The following is an 18636-nucleotide window of genomic DNA, read 5'->3' as shown; positions in this document are numbered from 1 at the left end:
CTAATGTCAAAGCGTCAGGGAAGCTGATTAGATGAGCCTACACGGACTGTTCACTATTTGGGGGAGAAGAAGGCTTCCATTAAAAATATATAGCTGTACCAGGAACTGTGGCTCCTGTAATTATCAACTGTCCAAAGGCACTCAACGGTGGAGTGCAATTGGTCATCAGCTGCACAATCAGAAACTAGCGCTGTACATATGTTCAGCAACTGCCTGGAACTAGCACAGTGGCAATAATAAATTGTCCAGAGCAAGAGCTGTGATAACCAGCTGCCCAGAACCAGGAACTAGCACTGTACCAACTGCTGGCGCTAGCACAGTACATGTATCCTCCTGAACAGCTACAATTATTATCCCTGTACTTTATCTATCAAGTTTTCCCAACGCCACTTACATTATAAGCTTGCTTGGGCAGGGCAATATTTGCCTCGTTTCTTGCCATTGTTTGTATCATGATGTCCCTAATGCTGCCCAATATGTTGGCGCTTCATAAATCCTAGGAAACACTTAAGTTACATTGTCTGCAGAGCTGTATTGACAGTGGAAGCTGCATTCTAAGCAAATACACTTTAAATTACAATGCAGCCAACATGTTAATGTCCCTATATTCAGCACTCCCTTATTTATTATATTCAGTGGAAAGAGATGAATAATTGTCTGTAAACGATTATACAATCATACTGGCAGGCACATTGCACAGCCTCATGTGAGGAAGACCCCACTGCACCGTGTCCTTCAACATAGTAGTGCTTCAAGGTGGCAAAAGTAGCAGCAGTCTGACCCTGCCAGGGGTTCTTCAATAGGAGGTAGACTAATTTATCTTCCTCCTGGAACAATGAAAATAGGGTAGCTCCATAGGCAGGTAGGAAACAGTAATTTATCTTGTGGCCCTACTAGCAGTTCTCCACTGTACCAACCTCACCCACCAAGTTATAAGCCAACCCATGGGACTACTATTCAAATCATCAAATAGAGACATCTCTCTCTCTGGTTAACTGCAAGTAGGGTAGTCCTGCTTTAGTGACAATATGTATGTTTCAGCTGCCTTATATCTGTTTTCTTTAAAATAAACTAAAAAGAAGCGATGTTTAAAAGTAATTTTAAACAAACATTTGTTTTCATGTACAATGGATATTTCATTGACACACAATATGTATGTATATTTTTACACACACACACACACACTTGTCCCATGCGTCAAAAATAGTAATTGTTCACTTGTTTATGTAACCTTTCATTTAGTGTAAACGTTGTAGTCTGTATACATACAATGTGATCAGCTTTCCATGTTTAGAATACACAGAAGAGGCAATTAGTCACCAAACAATACAATATTTAATGTAATGTTACTACAAGAATAAAAAAAAACATTGTTTTTCTCATACATTTCTATCTGCTTCAATTATTTAAAATGTCAAAAATATCTAGTTATTTATAAAAACAAAACAACTCTTAGGAGCACGTTTAATTCCCCGTGTTGTTCCCCACTGCCCTCTCTTATGGTGGCCTCTCCTTCACCCACTTGGCGATGTTGGCAGTGGACAACACAGGGCGCGTAATTTTAAACGCAGATTTTTGCTCACGACTCACAGAGCTGCGAGCCAAGATCAGCGTTGAAATTACAGTAGTAACAGTAATAATGCCCAGCTGTTACTGTAGTAAAAGAACAACACAGGGAATTGATTCTGCCCCTTAATATGAAGTCCTAGTGTAATACTGATGCCAATTATATACAGCACAGTTTTTACGGTCAAAAGTTGGCTGGTTACTCCTGTGTCCGTCTCAAGGTCATACTGACATTGCTGTTCTGGAAATGTAATCCAAGCAACAGTTCTTCCCCTTCACCAACACTTAGCGGTGTCTCAAACACAAACGCTGCTTGTTTCCAATGTGACGTCGCACTGGAGGTGTCCAGGTGAATGTCTTTATCAAGGTAGAGGTGATACCAAAAAGGAACAGCAGTCACCTGTCCGGATTTACAGATTTTAACCTGCAGGAAAAAACATGACAAAAACAATATGTACTGTAGTATAACCATGCACATAACAAGTATTGCTTTAACAGAATACATCACACAGGCTGGAACTCGCTTTTTGTTTTTACTGTGCTTTGCATGTGTTGCGTTCATATTGTCCCGATTACATGCATACTGCTTTATGGCTTTAGGATCATTGATCCATTTGTTCAAACACGCAATGTGAGTATTCTTATTGATAAGAGGGGCAGTAAACACCACATATAACAAGATGTATACAGATTGATGGGGCTTATGCCGATATCTGAATCTCTAGATACCAATACGTTTTTTTTTTTCTTCAATATATACATTTTCAAAAAGACTTCTAAAAGCACAACTTAAATTGCATCCAAGTTTAATTCACTGCTGTTTTAAATGTTGCCAGAAGATGAGCAACCAATCAGATTCTAGCTGTCGTGTTGAAGTGCAGCTTAGAAAATAAAAGCAAAAATATATGATTAGATGTCATTGGCAACACCACAATTTCCTGGTGCAATAGTTTTCATACAGGTCTCCCATTTGTATGGTTTATTTTCATTTTTAGGAATTATTTTTCATATGTAACAAACACTCTAGTGCTTGTGTCTAAGTTTGACAAAAAACAGCAACATTTGCATTGTGAAAACCAGATTGTAAATGAAAACATAAGTCTACATTACCTTTATTTCAGTGGCTACGCTAAAACTGTTTAAATATGGGTTCATTAGATCCAGCCTCAGCAGTTCTATTGGATCACTTAGATAGACACAAGGCAGAGTAGAGAGATTCAGGAACACGTGGACAGGAACCTGTAAGAAATCATAATACTAGCAATTAATGACAATGATGTATTTCAGTAACAACAACCTCAAACATCAGAACAATTTACTAGATTAAACATTTCCCCTTTACTACTAGAATGAGAAAAGTGTTGTTTTTCTGCACAGTAAGGAACATTTGCATTTAGTATGTATCATTTTTATATTATAAACAACTTATCTCAGAGTAGCCTACATTCATATGCTATATTAAGTAGCATATTGTAATATTTATTATTGTTTTGCTTTCTATATCGAAAAACACAAAATTTTAATTTTACACAATGCTGGTTTTCTGTTAGGGATTTAAAAGAAATAGTTTCGGGAAGTTACAATAATAGTGATAAAAGGCAAATGGCACCCCTTAACCATAATAAATTATATATATATATATATATATATATATATATATATATATATATATATATATATATATATATATATATTTTATGTATTCCTTCACCCCAACCTTTGGACCACTTTACTGTGCGCAGATGAAAGCTGGTATATCTAGGTCCCCTCTCATCGTGAACCTTCTCACCACCGGTGTTCATATTCTCAGCGCCAAGAGTTAACGAGTTAGATCCTTGAATTGGGGCCTAAGGCTGCTTAATAATCAGTAGTCAGAAGTCAGGCTTTCTGCTGACTGCATCAAAGACCCCAACAGGGGAAATGAATGCCCCAGGTAGGTAGTACAACAATTCAGGTAAAGTAGGGGGTAACGAGTTGGGATGTAATTTTTAATAAACAATGGTTAAAAGATTATATAAGCCTCTTAAATTTAAGTGGTTTCAAAATGAAGAATATTTGGAAATGAAGCTGTGTCAAGCTAAATCTTTTGAAATAAGTGAAATTTATGTACATATAGACAGATAAATAGGAACACATAGATTATTGCACAATGTTGTAAAATTCCAAGATCACTACTACATGTCTTACTTCATATTGTGACACGCTGCTTTTTGTTTTGTTTTTTTTTTAGCTGCTGAAACTGCACGATATTCCAAAACAAGAAACTGCACAGTCCAGACGCTTTTATGCTGTGCAAAACATGTATGAAGACTAGGTCTGCACTTTGAAGTGTTGCTCGAACCTCCTTAATCTGTACTTTAAATGTATGTCACAGGTTTGATACACTTGTGAACTGGATTCAGCATACCTTGAACTGATTAATGGACTGTGCGATGTTAAAGCCGAGCGTAGGGCCTGTGCCTTGGACAGCACACTCCTGCATTAAAGCATGGGATTCAATCAGTATGCCATTTATTACCACGGACTGGGGAAATATTTTGCCTCCAATCTGAAGTAAACACCTAGAACAAAACAAAACAAATACAGTGTATAGTGAAAATAAGCGTGAAATAAAAAAATTCTGAAGTTTTACATAAGGCACTGGGATAGAGACAGCCAATTCATAGATTTGTCATTTACAGACAGCCATCACTCCAGTAATACACTATCTCTATCAGAGGTCGCAGCCTTCAAGCACCCACAATTATTTCTTTATAATACATGAATGGTGTGAATACATATATAAAAAACATATGTAAAAAAAAATACCCTTTATCTCTTATATTACAGATAATATATGTCAACATGATGACCATGTTAGCACATCCCTAAGCCATGCCAAGGATAAAATGTAACATTATTTTCATACATGGTGCTTGAGAAATACTTGCAGCTTCTCCGCTTCCCGCCCTCCACCAAATTTACTTTGGTCAAACATTACACTATCATAGACCCAACAGAAACACATGCATCTGCCACACCTATGTCCCTCTGCACTATGCTACAGCCAGTCACAGCATCCTTTATGAAACAGTTACATAATATACAGACAGCTTCTATCATATTAAAAGAAAAATACACTAATATTCCTATATTTCACAGTACATTATCTCACATATATAATGCACCCATTTTAACAGAGTTTAGGGGTTATTCACCTTTATGGCCGTGTCCAAAATTATATCTGTAAATCAGTTTTGAACACATTGTAGTTTACAAATGAAACATATTGGGCCTGATTCATTAAGGAACGTTATTACCAATATGTGACATATTTTGTGTAAAAGTGCTCTCTGCATGCTCAGAAATAGACTACATGCCAGTGAACGCAAATGTATGCAATACATCTTTGGTAGCAAAGGACACTTCCGAAAGCCTACGATTTAAAAATCGGAATGGAGAGAAGGTGCACAGCCTGCAATGTGCCATGTCTGTCTGCATACGGCAAGCACCGTACAGGTATATCGCACTTGCACCAGTATTCAATTATAAACGTTTCTTGAGATACTCTTCTTGTTGAATACAGGTGTACCTGCTTGCATTTTCCGTCCGTTTTAAAGAACAAAAACAAACAACTCAAATTGCTTTCCTTAATGAATCAGGCCCATTATTGTTAAAGGACCAGTAAACTTTCCAAAAGTAATTTCTCTTTCAACCTTCATCGACATAACTACATCCTGTGACCCCTCTTCGCCATTGTGTAGAGCTGCAGGGAAAACACTGTTACCCCCAAAACAGCAAGTGGCCCACCATTGGCTGTACAGCAAGCAGACGAGTCTACGTCTTTATACAAGGAGGACAACAGGGATCAGAAACCCGGATATAAATATAAAGCAGGGACTGTCACATCCAATGTTTTAAACATTAAAGTGAACTTATATTCAGAGCTGGAACACTGCACCTGATTTACTGGATCAGGCACACAACAATGTTGGTCAAAAGATTGCCGTCTTGTGTTATCTGTGTAGAGGATGGTGATAGGCTAACCTAGGGAGACTAAGAGGGTGGTTGAGGAAAATTATAAACTTCCCTGAAGAGGTGGGTTTTCAGAGAACTTTTGAAGGTTTGAAGACTAGAGGAAATCCTTACTGTGCAAGAGAGGGAATTTCACAAAGTGAGTGCAGCCTGAAAATATTCCTTTAAACGGGAGTGGGAGAATGTGATGAGAGTAGAAGAGAGACGTAGATCTTGTGCAGAACAGAGGTGTTGAGTTGGGAGATATTTTGAGACAATTGAGGAGATGTATGTCGATGCAATTTTGTTGATGGCATTGTATGTTAGTAGAAGAATTTTATATTGGATTCGTTGAAAAACAGACAACCAATGTAGAGACTGACAAAGTGGTTCTGCAGAGAAAGAGCGATTTGCAAGGGAAATCAATCTAGCCGCTGCGTGCAAAAGTCTAATTTTGGGAAGACCGATAAGGAGGTAATTGCAATAGTCAATGCGGGAGATTGAGGAGTGCATGAATTAAAAGTTTTTGCAGCGTCTTGCGTCAGGTATGTACCTATTCTGGAAATGGTTTTTAGATGTATGCAACATGATTTATATATAGAGTTGATGTGAGGAACAAAGGATAGTAGTGAGTCAAGGATCACACCTAGGCAGCAAGCTTGTAGAATGGGATTTATTGTCATGTCAACAGAAATAGAAATGTCAGGAGCTTCTGTTGGTGGGTGGGAATATTATTAATTCTGTTTTTGAAAGTTTGAGTTGGTGAGAGGACATCCAAGATGAAATGGCAGAAAGACAGTCAGTAACGCAAGACAAACACAAATCGTGAGAGATCAGGAGAGGATAGTACATTTGTGTATCATCTGCATAGAGCGGATACTAAAATCCAAAATGAGCTTATTAGTTTTCCAAGAGAAGTGGTGTAGATAAAGAATAGCATAAGACCTAGGACAGAGCCCTGTGGTACTTCGACAGATAAAAGAAGCGGAGCGAAGGTGGATCCAAAGAAATTAACACTGAAAGAGCGATTAGATAGGTAGGATGAGAACCAGGATAGGACAGTGTCTTGGAAGACCTATGGATTGTAGCATTTGTATGAGAGAGTGAGTGGTCAACAGTGTAAAATGCAGCAGACTTCAAGCAGAATCATTTTTAAGATATATACACACATACATATACATCATAAATTGGGCTTTACTATGCCATCCTGAACAGTTTGGGGAGGTATAATTGTTTTCTTTTTTGCAAAGCAGAACACAGAGTGTATAAGCAGTAGATAATTTACCTTGCTATGGCAGCTTTCTCCATCACTTCTTGTCTGATCAGACCACAGGGCTCAATCACATCTAGAATGATGATGCTCCACAACTTGTCAGACTTAGGCCTCTGTAAAACATCATCATCTGCCTCCAGCTGGTTCAGCCAAAATTCCAGACTCCCTTTAGAAATTCCATTCCTCTCCGACAGTCTCTCCAGGGCCGCACAATGCTGCTCCTCTTCCACTGAGCTGTAGGATTTCACTCTACCAAGCTGTGCGGCAATCAGAGGTAGAATAGAAAAACCTTCAGATACATCCAGTACGTACAGAGGATCTTCTTTTGGAAAGGAGACATCGTTTGTAGTCCTAAATGAAGAGCTCTCTTCCGGCATCATGGAAGACGTGACTTTACCAATAGCGGTCTTGAAGCTCTCGTGGTACGCAATATTGTTTAGTAAAGCTATCTCACTGGTCTCTAAGATGCATGGTTCCTGCACATTATCCTCCTGATGCCTGGTATGAAGACTGGCTAAAGCATCACACAGCTCTGTCTCGTTACCCACGGGCATAGTACTACAAGACATAGTATTGTCCACCTCCCCAGCTCTAATGACTGTAACTAAATCTAATTTTAAATAGCAGTCAGGGCAGGAAACATCCACAACTACTGTATCTCCCACACTGACAAAATAGCCATCAGCTGTAAAAAGAACAAACCGGTTAATGATTATAGGCAACGGTAAAACAAAGTTTTATTTTAAATATTTATTTTTAGAAGACAAATAGGCATAATTATGACAAAATAATCCCATCACTGTGTGCTAATTTTTGGGGGCCCATTCAATTCTAAGTGATGTGCCGCAGAGTGCCTCCAGAATGGTCGTGAAGGTACTCCACGGCAATACAACATTGCACATTATTCCCCTCGCAATCCATAGAGGTGCACAGGAAAATCTGCAATGTTGGGGTAGCATAGTATCCAGAAATGTGCGCAGCCGGGCATCGCGGACCATCGCTTAGTGCTGAATCGGCCCCTTGGTGTGTAAGCAGAAAGTATACAAGCACTTACTCACCAGAGAGGTTCTGGATGGGGAAGACAGCTTGTTCCCAGCATGTTTCTTCACTGGGTCCAGTTGACAGATTGTGTTCGCTATCCAGATGGAGGACGAACCAGGTTATAAAACAATCAAGCTGCCCTTGTTCATGGACCAGTACAGAGATCCTGCAAGTCTTTCCAGATGCAATGCTTTCCAAATCCTAGCATTAAAGTACAAAGCAAAATTATTTTCATATTAAAGTGTCCTTTTCTTCAGAACATGCATAAACTATGTGTTACAATTCAATTTGACTAAATTTGCACTGATAATTTGCTACATATTAGCCATAAGCATCCCACTGCACTCGCTCTTAATAAAAGCAATTACTGATATTAATGTTTCTTCTGGTACAAAATAAGCATATATTAGGATGTGTAATCTATTTGTGAGCTAGAAATTTCAGCTGACAGTTCCATTAAAGCAGCAATCCAACATCTCTCTAGAGGTTGCAAAAATACAGTATGGCTGCCACAAGCTCACACAGCTCTCAGTATGAAGGAGAAGGTGGCGAAGAATTTTACATTACACAGAGCAGACAGAGCTCAGAGAGGGGCGTTCCAAAGCCAACAGCTGAAGAAGCGTTTTGACGAGTACATAGCGATTCCTTCGAGTAAAGCCAAGAAGATGGAGCCTCCTGGGGATCTTTCCCAGTCTGAGGCCTGCAAAGCCTCCAGTTCTTCCATTGCCAGACAGCAGCCTGTATAAATATTAAGGAATTAAGGGAGGAAAAACAAGGCCAAGCACTGGTCTCAGGGCCTAGTGTGGCCACTCTTACAGAGCCATCCAGGAATAAGCCTGCCCCTGGGAAATGCTCCATTATGCAGCACAGGTGTAAACCCTACTATCTCAGGGGCAACGGAAGCAAACGAAAACTCGGTGATTACCCTGAGCAGGAGCAATAAGTTTGGTCCATGAGCAGGTGAATGTGGGATGGGGGGGGGGGGGTAATGGGGTGGATACCTCTGTGCTTCTTCTGAGTGGGGTGAAGAAGGGCAGGATGTATGCTCCAGTGGCAAGGGAAAACAAGAGCAGACGAGCATAAGTGGAAATGACTCCTAATCTATGGGATCCAATGATGCCGTGATTACGGACAAGATGGAGGTAACCAGGCTAAAAAAGAAAAATCACAATCAAGTGGAACAAAGCAACCGCGCTTTCAGTTATGACCTTTAGAACCTAAAGACGTCCACAGAATGGAGAAAGATCCAGAGAGATCTTGAGAATGTATCAAAGGAACAGAGGAGGGTTAGCAAGCCAAAGCTGCAAAAGAGTGGATTACAGGCTGTGGTTGCCTCATTGGAGCTTCTTTCATCAGCACTGCGATCCCCGAATGTATCAGGGAATGAGGAGCCAAGTGTTTGGTAAAGACAAGAACACACTCTACTTAAATATATAGTAGAGCTAAAGGACAGTATGAACATAAGCACACAGGTGGCCGGTGGTGAGTGAGAGTCTGGGACTCAAAAGTTCTAATATTGATAGTAGTACCATTATTGCCGAAAACGTTACCGATAGTCAATCATCTGTGAAAGATTACAATGGCATTGCCAATATTAATTTGTCTACTTAAAGCAAAGGAGAGACATCTGTTTAAGAAGAACAGTGGCAAAGGTTAATGTTTTTCATAAGGAGTGAAGGTAAGAGCTCTCAACAGTAACAGCAGTAATACAAGTGCTAATGAATCAGTTGTGAATATCTGCAATGTGGGTAAGATATATGTGAAAGATAGCAGCAATACAATGCTAATATGCCCATTATCAGTAAAGATAAGCCATCTGCGAGAGATAACACTGGCAATGCGGCTGCTAAAAGAAAAGCTAAGCAGACTGACATTTACATTGCCACTGATTCATTTCACAATGTGTCTACTATCAGCATAGGTAAGCTGTCTGAGATAAATGGCTGCTGGGTAAGTGAAAACCTTTTTTTTCCTGAAGAGTCAACCAGCCTGCTGTATGGTTGGTGATGAAAGTGGAAGGGTTACAGTACCAGCGCTGTTGCAATCGGCTCAGCTATGGTGCTCGATAGTGGTATAGAAGGAGGTATAGACTTCAGCTATGACTGCTATCTTTACAAGGGATTGCAACACAGCATCAGAAGTTGGTGGAAATAAGATTATCATCTAATAATAATGATGCTGTCAATAATGACCTGAGTAATGCAAATGTGAGTAGTAATGTGTAGCTGGGAAAACACTTGCAGCAGAAACTGTACCCAGTGTTTCTGCCTTGAGAGCAACGGTGCAAGTGGTGGTCCAGCTGACAAGTGATGATGCAGGTAGAGCACCAATATCGCAAGCCAAGGCAGTTAAATGGCGAGTTGGTAATAAACACTAATAGTCCGCCAAGGGAAACTGGTCAGTACTGAAAGTGTTTCAATGATTTACATTTGAAATGGGCCAGTGAAGGTCCCTTGCCCCCTCGGTTTGGATATGAGCTTTAGTTTGTGGTTCACAGTCCTTGACTATGCAAGGTCAGAAGGGATATATGTTACTTACATGTTGCAATGAGACGATTAGGTCAGCATCATTTTCTCGTCAGAACCGCTAACATCCTATATCACTGCAGTCCACGTGGTGCGGTAGAAATGAATGAATCTCTAGGCCACTCTTTGCCACTTGACAGGTTCACAAGCTCAAGAAACCAGTCATCAACAACTTAATAATAAAATTATGGGATCTATGTGTGTTCTCTGTATAGCGCTGCGGAATTAGTGGCGCTATATAAATAGCTGATGATTTCTATTAGTACATCTCAGATCTGCTTGCTCTGCCCTTAGTCGATTACCCCTACTCTTTCACTAACGAAGTCAAGGGAAGCACAAGAGCGCATGTTAATTGACATTCATTTTAATGTGATTGAAGACAACTAGTCAGGAAATGAACAGTGAAAATCTGCCATCTACTGCGTTTCAGCGCATTACGTTTCCCAAAACAGCATTAAACTGAAAATACAGCGATAAACAATAATTTGTACCTGCAGGCTATTGAAGTCTACGGTCATTGCCTGGAAGGGCTGGCTCAAAGTTTTATAACCCCCAGGAACTCTGCCAAATTTTTCTGTAGCATATGGCTCGGTTACATCATTAGCTTTGCGACTGCTGTGTATAGGACTGGAAAACTGCACTGCTGTTCCTAACTTCACGCCAGCAACCTCAGTCACAAACACTCTAAGAAAAAGAAAATAGACATTCTGGTAAATACATAAAGGTGTCAATTATAAAGCATAGCTGTTTACTTGCAGTATCCTTCCTCCTCTCCTCATCAGAGTGTCCTTTCTTTACAGATTAGAGGTTTATATGTCTTATCTTTTGGGTTATTGTGATTCTTCATATCAATTAAGAACATTTTACTGTAAGTTGTGATACATTTTGGAACAATTTAATTCTATGGGTTGGTCATCCTCTCTCACATTGTATGTGTGCCTTCATGGGTTTTACCATACAGTTTAAAAACCACCTTAAAAATGCCAGAATACACCCTTTTCTTACTCGACATGCTACCAAAACACTTATCCATTCTCTCATCATTTCCTGTCTTGACTAATGTAACCATCTGCTATCTGGCATTCCTGACACCCATATATCCACACTTCAATCCATCCTAAATGCTGCTACAAGACTGATCTTACTTTCTCACTGCTCCACATCTGCTGCTTCACTTTGAAAATCCCAACACTGGCTCCCTGTGTCCTCCAGAATCAAATTCATATTACTCACCCTTGCCTACAAAGTCCTCAACACCATTACCCCTGTATACATCTCAAATCTCATATCAATATACTCTTCATCCCGTCCTCTTAGATCTACCTCTGACCTGCACCTTGTCTCGTCTGGTAACCACTTCTCACTCGTGCCTACAAGACCTTCTCCCATGCTCCACACTTATGGACTTCCCCACCATGCCCAATCAGGCTTTCCTACAGCCTACAAATCTTTAGATGTTCTCTAAACACTCATCTTTTTTAAAGCTTTCCTTATCCCCGATGACACTATTTACACTAATCCTCCCTCACAGTTGTCCCAATCTCCACTCACTCCTCTTGTTTTAGCTGTGTCCTCTTCCACAAAGAATGTAAGCTTTTTAATGAGCAGGGTCCTTCATACCCTTTGTTTTCATGCCTGCATTTATTCTGTCTACCTTGTATGGTTCTGTTTTATGTATGTACTGTTTATCCTATTGTACGGCGCTGCGGCGCCTTACAAATCTATGAGAATACATTTTCCTGTACACCATAACTATGCCATGTAGGCACGTCTTGTTTTTAGACCGAATGGAGAGCAAAATAGGCGATATTCTCCACTATTGCTGGAACGTTGCAATGTTACATGTTATTATTCATATAATAGGACAGTTGTAAATGCATTTTGAAATGTGTCTAAAGAATGCAAGTCGTGTACTCACCTGTGATGTCTGCGTATTTCTGAGCACTCCACAGCCATGCCATATACAACAGCGCCTGCAGGTATGACTTGCCCATACCCCTCACCATCAGCATATTTGGGCTAAGACAGAGAACCATCTCACATAATGAAATCAATATAACATGTCACATTGTCAGAGACTTATGAAAAATATTAAAACATCAGCCCCTGCATCACTTTCAATGGAACTGTATGTAAAACAAGAGATTATTAATTTCACTAACCTTTGGCTCTAAAAGCAAGTTTTTCCAGGCATGAATCAGAGTCTCCACAATACCTTCACCAAACAAACCAGCATCTACTGTCTCTGTGACAACCAGTGAAACCCTGCAAATGGATAAAAAGGTGTAAACACAGCACATACAATAATATTCTGACATCATATATTACATTTCAGTATAGTACACTCATCTAATGCAGAGTAACAGGTGGGCTACAACCGGCCATGGCAGAGTACAAAAGTGGTGCCAAAAGGCATATCAGAATACTCACTTACGGAAACTTGTAACTAAAATAGTCATTAAAATGAAACATTACGATGAAATGGGCTACAAAATACTGAAAAAAAAGTCAGGTCTGATGAATTTTCTTTTCATCTGTTTAAGAATAATTGCAGGATGATAATATTGTGAAATTCACATCAGTCCACATATCCATACACTGATGCAGGTTGGGTGTAGTTCTGTTAGGTGTATTTTTGTGGCATACGTCTTGTCTTTATACCAGTAAAAGAGCTCTTGAATGTCATAGGATGTCTAAACATAGCTGGAGCTCAAGTGAATCCTTTCAGGTCAGCATTGTACCAATCAGACTTTAAGCAAAACATGACTTCATGCCACCACACTAACACTAGGCAAATCCTGTAATGTGTTCAGGAAACTTAAGTGATCTCAGACTAATACAGTTTCACCAGTCGTTACAAATCCAATTGAAGAGTCTATGGTTGGAGATGGATCAAGCTATTCAGCATAGAGAACCGCCATCGGCTAACTTAGAACTACTCTGCAAGACATATTGTAGTCAACGTGAGCTAACATCATTGTGCCAATAGGCCACATCCCTAAGGTTTTGAGGAAGCAGACATAGAAATAGCACCGCCAACTATTGGTTGTTGTGATAGCCAGAGACTACCTTAGGTTGGAAGAATAGCAACAAGGACTGCCTTGAGTTTATAAAAAAAAAAAAAAAGGCCTAAGTATGACTGATGAAGAAGGGCTGCCACCTCAGAGACATGCATATCTGAGAAAATGGCCATGGAAATAGTCACTTTAGAGATTAAGCACAGGGGAACAGAACTACGAACTCAAAGAGAATGCTTGAGGGTCTTTAGAGCGAGGTGCTTTCTCTTTGGGAAGTGTGAGGCTTATAGGCCTTCAAACTTACTAGATCAGGGATGGACTGGATAAAGGAGCTGGCTGCGTTAAGTATTAGGCCCATTTGGGCAAATCCCATGAGGGTGCTGTCTTAATCTGCAGAGCCAAGCTAGTATAACAGAGCAGGCCCTGGATTCAACACAGGTCTGTCATTTTGTGCCAATGTAACCATTTACCGTCAAGGTGGAAGGCTTAGTGGGAGTGGGAGTCTGTGTTACACACTGACTTGGTGTCAAACAATCTACACCCAAGCAGGAAGCCAGAAGGAGTGGGATCTGAACACTACTCTGCTGTGCTCTATAAAAGGGGAAAGGCTACTTAACAGTACTTATCTATAAGAACTACAACTCTATTAAATTCAAAAGTGACAAAAAGGAGAACTTCCCTCCTGAAATGAACGTAGCCCAGGGTCAGAGGGAATCAACATCTATCATCTTGCACCATTGTTTTCCTCAGTGTGGTCCTGCACTTTCCATGTGAGTCTCCAAGGGTCAGCCACATATTATCCAGCTAATTCTACCCCCCCATTCCTCCGTGCAGGCACAGCTACCTGGCAACTGCCAACTTGGAAAACCAGAAGAACCAGGCTACTGCTTAAGGAAACAGATGCATTACGTTGTAATATATTCCCACTAATTCCCATAGGGTCCAAGAGCCTGAGGGTGTTATAAGGAAGAGGTTGCTTTACAATAGTATGTGAAGAGTCTTATGAAATAATTCTTGTGGAATTAGTGTATTTACTACATACTTTTCAGGGATGTGTTCATGGACTCGAACATCATGAGACTTCATATGCAAAAGCTTTATCTCGTCTTCCATATTATTGGCTGCCAAAACTTCACAGGCCAGGTCATACATGGTCTTGGAGAGCTCGCAGGCATAAACATGAGGGGCGCCTGCTCTTTTTGCAAACATGCTGGAAAAATTGGGAGGCAAAAACAACATACAAAAGTTATATTACTACATTAAAGTACAAAAAAATATTACACAAAAATGCCTGGATATTTAAGGCAAAACAAACAAACAAAAAACAAAGATTTGTTTTTCCATTTTCTAGTACAGCAAAATACTCAAGAAACCTTAGGATTCCGGTACCAGTTCCAATATCCAACACAGTTTTGCAGCCAGTCTGGACTGCCTTCTCAATAGCTTTCTGATACATCAGGTTCCTCTTCCCGTCATTGAGCATAACAAAATGCCAGCGTTCCACCAACCAATTTGCCACTCGATAGAAATTTTCTTTGGCATCAGCTGAGTTTGGATTCAATTTCACAGCTTTGTAGAAATAACCAGCTGCTTCATCTCGAAATCCTAACCTGTCCATGACAGAAGAAATCATTCATGTTAGCTGCCTTTTTTTTTTTTTAATCACAATTATGCAGAGTACATATAAAAGGAGAAAGTAGATAAAGTGGTAAATACAACATCAGTATGTTCACATGATACAGATATAAAAGCAAAGAAAACAGGTATTTAAAGAAATTTTACCAAATAAATAGACTTATTTTAAACACAGGGTCATGTACTAAGTGAACACATTTCATTCAGTTAGTGAACAGGTATTTCTCACCTGAAGAGGTGCTCCCCCATACTGTTACAAATAACATCATCATTTGGAAAGAGATCAAGGGCTTGTTCATAACAGCTAAATAAATCCTGACTTCGATTTAAAGAATATAACTCTTCTGCCCATTTGAAAAGAGCGTACTGAAAGGTTTCCTATAAAATAAAATAGTAAAAAAATATTAAGATTTCGGGCATCATGAGATACAGCAGATATATAAATGTATTAAACGAGTCAAATTTCTGTCTTTGAAATTCAAAACATACCAAACAACACCGGAAATAGGCTCACATGACTGCCACGGCTTTGAGATAATGATCTTGCTATGCAAAATCCAATTGTACGTGGACCGAAGTCAGTATTCTATTTTTTTTAATCATGTAATGGATAATAATAAAAAAGTTATGGAGTATGAGCTAAAACTGCACAGACCTTTATCAATGTCTAGGGTAGTTTAACACAACAAATCATTAACACAGTACAATGTTGTCATTTTGTGCATCAGCCTTCAGTGTTCTCCCCAAAAAATTGACAGCCAGGTGGCATTAGGAAATAGCCAGGTGGGGGGCACTGTGTCCAACACACACTGCTGGCTGTAGTGCTCACATAGTGTTTGTTCCAATAGGAGAAACAATGGCTTATTCTATTATAATAGGACTCTGTTCGGCTCCAAGAGCCTGGTGGCAAGTAAAAATAGCCAGGTTTAGCACCAGGGAAATAAGTGCTGGGGAGAACACTGGCCTGTATGCTATTGTTTAAAGGACCACTAAAAATGAACTTTTGGATACACTATGAAGGTAAAATACATTGCTCAGCATTAAGCCAACATTCCACTGGAGTTATGTTAACAAATTAAGTATTCTCGTCCCCATTATAGACACCTGCAACTCCTTCCACAAATCTAGGACAGTGTCTTGATGATATCTAGGTCCTCATACTTGTTGCCAATAAAAATATATTTAATACTAGTAAACACACATGTAGAACAGGTCTTACATTGAATTGTTTCCAATGTTAGCATACCAACTTGCATTTTTACTTGTGTTTGGGCGCATTGTGGTTGTTGCAAATGCTTCTTGCTCCATTCAATGTGTTATTTACTGTGTCCACCATTGACCTCCCAAACGCAAGCAAAAATTCAAATGAACTACCACATGTCAAACACGTATTGTATTTGACAAGCAGTTTCATTGGTATTTCAAGTTGCGTTTTTAAATTTAACAGTAGGCATAAGGGATAATACAGGCCTGAAAGGTGAGAACAGTCATCTGAGCTACTAAGCCATCACTGGTCTTATTTGGACACACAATGAATTGCAGCACAGCAACTCTGCCTGCTTCATAAGAGAAAAACCTCCCTTCTCTATTTAAGCAATCTGCTGTAGAGGAGCGAAAGAGAGCATGGTGAACATATTTAGTTAACTATAAGTACACTTCATTATTTAGCATATATTCAGTTTAATAACACAGCCTGATATATATTCATTTGGAAAAATGACTTTACTGTGAGGCATGAAAAAGGTTTGCCTTGAAGGTTAAATTGGCTGGACATTGGTAGGTGGTAATCTGTTATTTTGTGCCCTGTGTCATACTTGCCTTCTTTTCATACCTGAACTCTTAGAGAATGGCTAATTGAGTCATTACAGCATATCCCTGCCCACCTTGCCGGGAGGTCTCACCCTAATTCAGGAGTCAGGGACAATCTGGCAGACCACGCAACTATGCTTTATATGGGTTCTTTGGCCAATATCTTGAGAAATAAATTTGTGTTATTGCACATAAAATTGTGATGTGTTCTAAGCCTTAATGCTTATCAAACTGACAACTAAGATGTTATTTTTTTCTATGAATTACCTAGTTTAGTAATATTGCATCATTTCTAGATTTTCTTATTTTAGCCTACATGGGTGTTCTTTTGAATACACAATATGTTAAATCACTGCAGTGCAGCACCTTATGTAAATGTAGTGGGAGTAATAGGGGTTGTGCCTTGTGCGTACACCTGATGGCTATACCTAAACTGTATAAATATAATACATTGCAAGCATATTGACCATTAAAATCCATTGCCAAACAAAATAGAAGCTGCATGTCTACACATAAACGTTTATTAAATGTTCAAACCTTAAATTGGTCTTTCAGCTCAGGAGCCAGGCTGAGCACCAGCAGGAAGTGGGCATATGCAGTCCCGTAATCCCGCTCCCGCAGACAGTGCTCAGCGCTCTGCACAGACCGGGAGATCAGCTCTCTCCTGCTGGCAGCCTGCCCGGCCTTGCGCCCCCTCCGTGACCGCCTGCTGCCAGCTGCACCCACTTCTGCCATGGTGCCCGCTCAGGAGGCAGCGGCTGCTGTCATCACTGTACAGGATAACAGGCCGGTAACATTGCGAGGAGTGCGCTTCATAAAGTGGAACGCAAGAGGAGAGCCAGGCGCCAGCTATGACGTGGAGACCGCTGATTGGAGCATGCTTGTCCCTCTGTAAGACAGGAGGAAATGAACAACACAGAATGTTGGAGGGAAATTGTTATATAGAACATCCAGATTAGATTTACACATACCTGCCAATTTGACTTCTTTTCACACTGTGACAATACTCTGCTTTTTCCTACTTCATGTCCAAGTATAATATCCTGGGCTAAAGAAATGCTTTTAACTAGCTAATACCATACTTGCCAACTCTCCCTGAATGTCAGGGAGACTCCCTGAAATAGGGGTGATCTCCCTCACTCCCTGAAGAGTCTGGCATTCTCCCTGATGCTGAGCCAGTACAAGACGTTGTTGGCTTCGCTATTTGTGGCATGATGACACTAGTTCAGAAATTGTGTCCTATGTCCATGTATTGATGCCTATGGAGGTGGCCATTTTTATGGAGAACAAGATTTAATCAAAGACTGACATGTAAGACAAGATGACTTCAGTAATGGAGACAGAAATATAAAAGACACTTCAGTCTCTAGAGATTCATTAGATGCTTTTCTTTAACGCATAGTTACCTACCCTCCCGGAATGTCCGGGAGACTCCCACTTTTCTGGAAGACCTCCCGGGAGAGCAGTGCAAACTCCCCGCTCTCGCCCCCGCGATAGATAAGTGGTGGGTGGGGGCTTAATGATGCAAATATCAAGTCATCTTAGCCCTGCCCCCTGCTTTAATTGGCCAAAATTGGGACAATTGTTTAGGTGGCAGGAGGAAAATGATGTGTTTCGTTAAGCCCCACCCCCACACACCCACCTTCCCGGGATCTCCCTGAAGCTTACGAGGAAAAGTTGGCAAGTATGGCTAATACATTCTCTTGTTTATTGAACTTAGAAAATAAGGTGGAAAAGTTTAAACATGGTATTACCACACTGTGATAGTGAGTGAGGT

General features: G+C 40.1%; 1 protein-coding gene across 1 annotated transcript; it reads right to left on the bottom strand.

Annotated features, from left to right (window-relative positions):
- Nucleotides 1–1218: 1218 nt before the first annotated feature.
- On the bottom strand, nucleotides 1219–17687 carry PRMT9 (protein arginine methyltransferase 9). The gene is made up of 12 exons (XM_075198939.1): nucleotides 17397–17687; nucleotides 15280–15428; nucleotides 14789–15025; nucleotides 14458–14625; nucleotides 12561–12663; nucleotides 12317–12417; nucleotides 10890–11082; nucleotides 7891–8074; nucleotides 6845–7517; nucleotides 3974–4127; nucleotides 2677–2805; nucleotides 1219–1990 (listed from the first exon to the last, which is right to left on the bottom strand). The coding sequence occupies exons 1-12, from the start codon at nucleotides 17592–17594 to the stop codon at nucleotides 1766–1768; spliced, it is 2514 nt and encodes an 837-aa protein (XP_075055040.1). The 5' UTR covers nucleotides 17595–17687; the 3' UTR covers nucleotides 1219–1765.
- Nucleotides 17688–18636: the final 949 nt, after the last annotated feature.

This window comes from Mixophyes fleayi, chromosome 1 (assembly GCF_038048845.1).
Source record: "Mixophyes fleayi isolate aMixFle1 chromosome 1, aMixFle1.hap1, whole genome shotgun sequence".
Taxonomy (NCBI): domain Eukaryota; kingdom Metazoa; phylum Chordata; class Amphibia; order Anura; family Limnodynastidae; genus Mixophyes; species Mixophyes fleayi.
Note: the sequence above shows the minus strand (reverse complement) of the source record. Positions and strands in the feature narration are given on the sequence as shown.

Excerpts from the sequence above, each read along its gene's own strand:
- PRMT9 (XM_075198939.1), bottom strand. The coding sequence starts at position 17,594 with ATGGCAGAAGTGGGTGCAGCTGGCAGCAGGCGGTCACGGAGGGGGCGC. Across the intron at positions 15,026-15,279 it reads ATGGGGGAGCACCTCTTCAG|GTTAGGATTTCGAGATGAAG; the intron begins GTGAGAAATACC and ends TGTCATGGACAG. Across the intron at positions 11,083-12,316 it reads GAAATACGCAGACATCACAG|AGTGTTTGTGACTGAGGTTG; the intron begins GTGAGTACACGA and ends TCTTTTTCTTAG.